Below are 9,091 nucleotides of genomic sequence, written 5' to 3'. Positions count from 1 at the left end.
TTTTTCTTTATTGTAGAAAAATACAGTTTCACAGGTACTTAGTTCGTTTGAGAGTATATTATGCCTTCTCTACCACGGGAAGTGTCTTGAGTGCATTTATATATGAGAAAACTTAAGTGAGGTGTTCACTGGGTAACTAGTGATAAAAGTCTGATTTCCGTGGCCATGAGAAGAGGAGCCGGCCGGCAGGCTGCTGTGCTTAATGGCTTGACCTCGTCTGACTCCTGATGAAGTGATGGACTCAGCATGTATAGCTTGAACAGGTATTGAGTCATTGTTGAAATACTTTAGTGAATAATTTGGTATTATACATTTGGGTGAATATTTTTATAATGCAAATGGTGCTGTTACACCGCTCGGCCACCTCCAACCTAGTCCTCACTGCTTAAATCCTAAGTGTACCCAAGGCTGGCATTACTGTACGGTATGGTACGAAGTACGGTACGGTGCAGTTGATATTTAGTCAGAATGTACGGTACGGAATTACTGTTTGATATTTTCCTTGAAGTCCGGTACGGTACGGTTTGGGTATGGAAAAATGAGCAAAATTCCATACCGTACCATACCCCAGGCTTAAAAACATGATCATGCAATTATTAACCTCTTGAGGATTGTGACGCATTTTGACAGTTTATTCTGGCTATCATTAGACACTTTTATGCAGCTTAGGAAGGATTTATGGGAATAAACAGTATAGACTAGCCATCTGTCTATTGTCTTTCATATACCCTTCCTAAATTAAATAAAATCATCTAATAATAGTTAGAAAAGAGAAAAGAAATGTGTCATCGATCTTCAAAGGGTTAATGCGTTGGTGGCTTCAGTGCGTGAACTTACGTGATCAGTACGGTCCGCCAGGCGCCAGCTGGTAGTCTGGTACTGTCAGTACTGATCACGATGCGTCACGCGAACTATTCAGGTATAACTTGAGAGTTGAGAGTAGTGTCTCCAACTCTCCACACTCCAAAGTCACTCCTTCCATTGTCGTTGTCACCGTCGGGAGCATATTTACATCTATAGTCACTTCGTAAATGTTCCTTTTCAAATCCACACATATACTCTAATAAATTGTTCACAAATAGAGAATTATTTTGATGTAAATATATTTTGTTGATGGTACGATAAAAGTACGAAATTACGGTACGGTATTTTTTCCGTACTGTACGGTACGGAAAAATAATTGGGAGGACGGTACAAGATTATGGTCCGGTATTTTAGCCAGGTACGGAGTACGGAAAAATATTCCGTACGTACCGTACTACCAGCCTTGGATGTACCTAACCTTGTTACAATAAAGTGTGCTTTACCTTAACTTTTTCCTTCTTGCACATGCTTTTGCGTCTTGAAGTGATGAGAAAACGGACTCCTCAGATGGAGGACTCAAACGAAAGCAGAGTTACATGTTTTGTGGGCTATTGAGCGTAATATGAATCATCTGATTTTGGCGCTAACTGACGTGTATGACCGTGGTCGTTACAAAAACATAGAGAATTGACACGCACATAGAGAAATTAGACAACTGGCCACATATATTACACTACAAGAGTTCCTACAGAATTACTTAGCAGCCCCTGTGTCTATTGCTTGAATATCTGATAAAAAGTCTGTAGATTAAGCCTCCTTTTCAGAAAAAAAATCCGTCAATCTGAAATTATGCATGAAATCTGTAGATCTATAGATAAATCTGTAGAAGTGGCAAACTGCATGCACTATATTACAGACGTGACCGATCAGGATGCACTCATGTACTGGAAAATACAAAATTCGCAAAATTAGTCTTTAATCTTCAAATATAGAATTAATATTTTATAATAAAAATTTATCCACGGATTATTTCCTAATAATGTAATCCATATTAAAGTAAATACTTACATTTACGTCCCCTTTTGGAGAAGGTGCGAGAAAACCTTGTTCTCATTGGCAGATAGTGGCTTCATTTGCTGAAAAGTTGATTCTTCTTGACTAGAGGTCTTCCTAGTCACTATACTGCTCGACCGTTAGTCTACTCTGGTTAGGTTGTAGATCTGGAAGGTATTATTGGTGGAGGAAAGTAATTCCACAACACAAACACGACCAGCGGCCAAATATAACCAGAAGGGCGCCCAACACAACAACTTGTCGTGTTAACTGTAGAGCCAGGACGTAGTTGACTCACATTGCAGTATGTCGGTAAAGAAGATTGTGTCCGAAGAAGAATTTCTGGCTCTTGAAAGGTAAGTTCATTGTTTTGTATCACCCTTTTGCACCACAGCTCATCAAGAACACTCAGGGCTGGGTTTTCTGTTTCCCAATTTCCCCAATTGGTCACCAACCCGTTTCGTCACCGTGTCATTCCCATCAATACATACACGAAAATTACTTTTGCTTGGGATTGAAAATAATAAAAAAAAACCCACTAAGCCAATTTATTAAAGGCGAAAATAAAAACATTGTTAGTACGCCTGCCATCATCTACTGCGCGATGGCTTATACCAAATCACCTTCATTTCTTCTGTATTTTGTTTATTACCAATGTTGAATCGTTTTATTTTTTTATAAAACAATTAATATTCATATATAATAATAACAATAATTGGAAAATTTGCTTTAATGCACACAACTTTGTTTAAGAGTCAAAACTATGTTTTTCTAGTGTATTTTTGTGTTTTGATTAGTTGTGATCAAGATTTCCATTGCAAATTGCTTTTTTTTTTTTTAGTTATCTGGGGTTTTGGGTGGGGCTTTTTCCAACAAAAATCATGGCCAAGCCAATACAAAATAGACATACCAAAAAACACTAGAAAAAACATAAACCTAACCTAATCTAAATTAACCTAACCTGTCACCATATGATGGAATCAATTATTTCATACGTTATTGGCCTGGTTACACTCGTTCTTACACTTAAACACTACCTGAGGTCAGGAGAACACCATGAGATCTAAAAAAATGCTACTGCTTGTTCGTTTTTTTTTCCCAAATGCGCAATCAACACCATATAATTGAAGTGACACCCATCGCAGACTTCCATGGTCGGAAATGAATTTGAATTTTGAAATATGAGAGACCCAAAATCACAACTGAAGAAAATTAAACCACAATTCATTTTAATTGGTGGCAAAAAAAGAGAAGCTTTTGATTGGCCGCGTGACGTGTACGGGAACGCATGCTCATGACGATTTATGAAGGAAACACGCTGAGTGGGAGGTTAGGTAGGCGATAATGGCGGAAGATTAATGGAAGTAAATAGAGAAAGCTTTGGCATGCTCTATCTCCGTTATTATACGTTTGCGACAGTAATGTAATAGATGAAAATTATCTTAAAATTAGATGTCTTTTTTTAATATGATAATAGATTTGGGGGAGGAAAGTTGTGTGTACGAATGCAAAAATACCCAATAATTCGTCATTTGTTCTGTATTTTGTTTGTTTACCATGTTTTAATAATTTTCTTTATTAAATAATTAATATTAATGTATAATAATAATAATACAATACTTATCGAGTCGTCTGTATACGTGTGTAATTTTTATTTGTGTTAAATAATAACTTACAATTTGTCACTAATACCAGCAACTGTTAGTGGTGACGAACCGGTTTGGTGATGAAATGGGGTGTAGCCAGATATTGGTGTACCTCCAACTCTTATTAATTTTACTTTTATAGTGAAGGTGTAGAAGAGGGTGACCACCAGAAGTTGTTTGTTGATTTTCTTTATTTTTGCTATACAGGGTACTTATTGTTTTGACCATGGAAAATATATGAAAAGAAATGACAACTAACTATTTTAATTTTAATTATTTTTTGTTCTATTTTTTTATTTACTCTATCCCGCTTCACAATTCTCCTCCCGGCGCCATTTTTGTTGTTTACCTCGCTGAATCCCTCTTCAAGAGACGTCTCCTAAATGATGGTGAACGCTTCCATGTATTCCTCCTCGTTATTGCTGATGTATATCAACCTCAATATTAAGGTAAGTTGTTTAACACATAAATTAACATAGAATCTAATAGAACCTGACCTAACAAACCCATAGGTTAGGTGTGTTAGGTCAAGTTCTATTATGTTCTATGCATTGTCGTTTCCATTTTTGTGTTTACTATCATGATATTAGTGTGTAGAAAAAATTTCAACCAATTTGGACAATTCCTTCTGGTGGTCACCCTCTTCTACGCCTTTACCCCTTTTTTTTTTTTTTTACCTTTATCCTCTTCACCACTGATCGGCTCGTTAGCCGCTTGGGCGATCGGTCACGTCTCTGTTGCGCACTGTTGACAAGTACTGGGCAGGCACTGGCTCCTGAATGTATCTGAACCTGCTCCAGTGTTGGTCAAGTCTGGTCTTGAAACAGCTCACACTCGGCGCCGTCACAATGCTCTCTGGCAGATTGTTCCAAGAGTTCACAATTCTCACTCCAAAAAGTTACCCCTCACAGTTTTCTGGGCTTGCGGCTTCTTCAACCTTTAGCTGCGTCCCCTTGTAGGGTGAGCGTCCGCCAGCTCCAGGTAAGGGCACTCGATCAGATCGCCCCTTGCTCGTCTGTAGTGTAAGCTAGGCAATTTCAGGCGCTCTAATCTTTCAGGGCAGCTGAAGTGCTGCAGTGCAGGCCCTCCTTTGGACATTTTCAAAAACTGACAGTCTCTAGCATATCTAGGGGACCAGACAGGGAAGCCCTTCACTCTTGAAGATCGTTCCGAGGGATGGACCGTTTAGATATCTGAGCGACCTTCTTATTAGACCTAATAATTTAATTGCCCATTTCCAACTCAGTCCATCTTAAATAACCAACTGGGCCCACATATTACTAACTAGGCTCACCTTGCATGCTTCAAACAAGTAGCTGACAAGAGGTTCAGGAATGAGTTTGAGATATGTTTTATGTCTCTTTTTGGTTTACTGAAATACGAAGAGTGTGAATGAGTGAATACCGAGGGTTCAATCGGTATGAAAGACGAATTTCATGAATTTTTGTTCATAGATCTATCTCCCTTCTTGAAAATCGGTATCACATTCGCTATCCTCCAGGATTCAGGTACTACACCTGTTTTTAATGAATTATTAAACACAATTGCTCAGGGCGTACTAAGCTTTTCCTTACATTCCTTTAAGACTCTGGCAAATATCTCATCGGGACCTGGTGACTTACTAGGCCTTAGCTTGTCTATTTGCTTGCTAACAGCATTACTAGTCACTACTATCACGCTTAATCTATGTTCTTCACTATCTCTGTATATAGTCGGTGCCTCGGGTATCATGTTTAAATTTTGGGTGGTGAAAACTGTCGAAAAATACCTGTTCAGATTATTGCTCATTTCTCCATCGTTATCAGTTAGCTCGCCGGTATTGGCCCAATCTTGTCTCGCATTTTAGTTTGATACATTTGAAAGAATCCCAAGGGGGTTTAACTTCGCCTCCCTTGCTACCTTCAGTTCATTATTCCTCTTTGCTTTTCTCATCTCGGTCTTACCCCTACTGGCCAGTACCTTATAATAATCTGGGAGGTAAGCTTCACGATTTATTCTACCCATAGCCTTCCTTTGGTCAATAATATTCCTTAAATAATTATTTATCCATTTGAGGTCATTATTATTTGACCTGAGTTTTCTGTATGGTATGTTCTGCCTTTGTGCATTAAGTAACGACTTCTATTGTTCCATTTATTAACATTAAATAACATTACTTAAAACAACCATATTAATTTTACTACAGCTACAACCAAGGTCTTATTTTCTTCAGTTTTATATGCAGAACCAGTCAGTCACTGGTTTTGTAATCAATGAAAACAATGCTGTGTCATTTCCTCGTGTGTTTTAATATTCTACGTATTATTAATGAATTGTATTGCTCATTTTGCACACATAAACATTAATTCAATAAAAAAGACTTTCAGTAATGAACAATAATGAATCTTTTGTACATAAGAGAAATGACGCTGTTTACACGATTATGCAAGTCGTCTGCACGTTGGCGGGCCGTTCAAACCCGTCGAAATTCAAGTTTCTGCCGTCAAAATTTTTTTTTTTTTGTGTGTTCCAATAAAATACGTTGAATTAAAAACTCGGGAAATTTGAGAAGCTACTATACGACATTTAACCCTTCAATATGTCTTCAAAGAGACCATGATGCAGAGAAAGTGGTGCTAGTGCATCCAAGCATAAGCACAAGTCACTATCTATCCAGGAAAAGGGTGAATTTCCATGGTCCAGCACCGGTCAGGTCCCGAGGTTGCCGAACTAGAGAGGTACAACCTGTATTATTTGTATCTTTTTTATTTCAGAAATGATGGATTATTTGTGGTCCACTTTATGGCTGACTGGGCTCCACAATGTGGCCAGATGAATGATGTTATCAGTGAATTAAGCAAGCAGCGAGAATTAAAGGTGAGTAACTATTAACCTAGCGTGCATGGACGTATTCCCCCGTTATTTTATTATCTGGTCAAGAAAAATTATATAATATTAGGCTCTGGATTCCTGGTGACCTTACACTTTCCCTGTTGAAACAAAATAGTTTTATATCTGTCACTGTGGATTGGTTGATTCGTGTAACTGGGACCATTTGTTACCGTATTCACGTTTTTTTGTATTTGTTCGTTAGATTTTCTTTTGATCAGGCCTCTTTTGGTGTAGGTTTCATAATTAATAATATGAAATATTAAATAATAAAAAAAATATGTCGTATGGATAGAACATAACTGTCGTATGGTAGTCATGGATTATTACTTTATATACAGCCCCTGACTTATGAAATTTGATATGGACAGTTCAGATTTCGTCCGATTTATCCAAAATCCGGATTAAAGGGGTCCGAATTGACGAGGGTCGACTGTACGTATTTTCGAGCCCCAACGTCAGTACACAGATAAAATTTTTGTTTGTAACTCACTTTAAAATGGCTGTCAAGCTTAAAAGTGAGAGTTTTGTGGTGCTGAGAAGAAAAAGAGACACCCATTTTAGATTTTCTATGTATTATTTAAGCATTTTCGACTTACGACCATTTCGACTTATGACCTGGATTTGGGTACCTAACCCCATCATAAGTCGGGGAGGAGCTGTAGTTCATTGTGTATTACATTGAAAATTTGTCATGTACTGTACATCATTCATTACCACGTTGTAATTATTACATAAAAATGCTAGATCAGAAAATAACTTCCAATTGTCGACTGTGACAAATGAATATGAAATGCTACATTGGCAACTTAAATGTTGCCAACATGTTAAAATTTTCATAAAAGCGGTGGGCAGCATTTTGAAGTCTCCTCTATCGCACAGAATTTATTTAAAAACACATGTTCTTACCTTCAAAATGGTTTAAAAAAATAAATGTTTGAAATTAAAACTGATTGAAATTTTTTTAAATGACACAAGTGTCAGACTCTGATTAGGGTATGTTATCAGTGATCAGTCAATTCACACCCATCGCTCGGCCCGATTCCTTTACAGATAAAGAAATAGATAGTCTGACATGATGTCAGGTCCACCCTTTTTATATAAACTTTTCTTGGATTTGTGGTGGAGGTGGGAATTAGTGGTCTCATATTACTGACCTTCTGATGCAATGTCGGGTCATCCTTTGTCGGGGTGGGGGATCAGAACGAAAACACCTCTCAGTAACTAAAACAGAGTACAATGTAAACTTAAGTGATGTCCTCTTGCTGTAAGGTAAAAAACCAATGTTGATGATGACCAATAAACATTGAACTCCATTTCTTACAAACATGTCGCCAAGAAGAAACAATGAGTGGATTGTAGCTCACCAGATGGCCATGAGGCAGTGTTCAGATAGATCAGTGGTACCCAAACTATTTAACATGAGGCCCCCTTTTGCTTTTTGCGAAGTCCTCACGGGGCCTTATATTTTTGTATGCGGTTAGTAAGCAGCTATCAAACAGGGAGGTACTGCCACCTGGGAAGATATTGGAAGCATAATGTGTTGTCTAATGGTAGACCCTGCTGCCATATGGCATCACAAAAATTGTGACCAAGTCCCAGGTTACTAATCTGACTTTCTGCCTCATTTACACACAATTGCAGTCTCAATTGTTTCTCTTACTTTGACAACAAAACATACATACATTATATTATTTCTCGCTCTTGATTTTTATTTTTATTTTTGCATTTCTTTATGGTTCTTTATTATTATTATTATTATTATTATTGATATTATTATTATTATTATTATTATTATTATTATTATTATTATTATTATTATTATTATTATTATTATTACAGTAGTACCCCGCTTAACGCGGTCAATAAAACCCACAGGGTACTGTGTTAAGTGAAAACCGCGCTAAGTGAACAACAGAACATATGGGATTAATTCCAATAGAAACTGGCCCGACCCCCAAACTCCACTTTTTGACGACACACAACTATGTTGTAGTAAAAATTTTATCTTAACTTTATGATGGTATGAAAAAACAAGTAATATAGAAGAGGTTAGGTTAGGAAAAATAAAGGTTAAGTAAGGAAAAATAAAGGTTAGGTTAGGAAAACTAAAAGTTATGTTGAACACTTATATTAGTAGAAGAGATGGGTCGGCGTACGGGGATGGAGGCTGGTTCCGAGGCAGAGGGCAGGCTACTGGCCCTCAGGTGAGTCACCATCACTGTCACTAACACTTGTTATGGCCTCCCTGACAAATCCCACAAAGTCATCTTCACTGTCTCTACCTCTGTCACTATCACTGGTTTGGGCTGGCTGTGGTGGGTTGTGGGCGAAGAACTCGGTTATGCTTTTTTGACGGCTGGTGTTTATGTTGTCTTGATACACCGTGATGTACGGCTCCATAGCCTGCACCAGCCGGGTATGGAAGACTTCATAGCGGTCATCGTCATTGTCGCGGGAAAGGAAGGACTTCATTTTCTCTGCACACTCCATGGCTCCCTTAATATCACTATGACTTAAACTGTGTTCTTCGGAGAATGACGCACCTTCTTCCTCCTCTTCACTGAAGTGATCTTCTTCTAACATCTCGTTGGCAGTCACTTCAGGATCTCTGATCACCTCCAGGATGTCTTCGTTGGTGGTCTCGGAGAAGCTTTCAGCTGTAATATTGAGCACAGCTTCTCTGGCAAGGTCCACTGCTTCTGCACCAGTCACAGGTT

General features: G+C 38.0%; 1 protein-coding gene across 1 annotated transcript in view; it reads left to right on the top strand.

Annotated features, from left to right (window-relative positions):
* Window positions 1–1,875: 1,875 nt before the first annotated feature.
* The window catches only part of LOC121872453 (glutaredoxin-3-like), a gene marked incomplete at its 3' end in the record, with an annotated part of 52,349 nt that continues 45,133 nt past the window's right edge, over window positions 1,876–9,091 (top strand). The window contains 2 exon segments of the mRNA XM_042375219.1: window positions 1,876–2,213; window positions 6,257–6,359. Coding sequence (XP_042231153.1) covers window positions 2,164–2,213; window positions 6,257–6,359 — 153 coding nt within the window.

This window comes from Homarus americanus, unplaced genomic scaffold (assembly GCF_018991925.1).
Source record: "Homarus americanus isolate GMGI-L3 unplaced genomic scaffold, GMGI_Hamer_2.0 scaffold11302, whole genome shotgun sequence".
Taxonomy (NCBI): Eukaryota; Metazoa; Arthropoda; class Malacostraca; order Decapoda; family Nephropidae; genus Homarus; species Homarus americanus.
The sequence above is the reverse complement of the archived record's forward strand: the minus strand, read 5'-3'. Positions and strand labels throughout refer to the sequence as shown.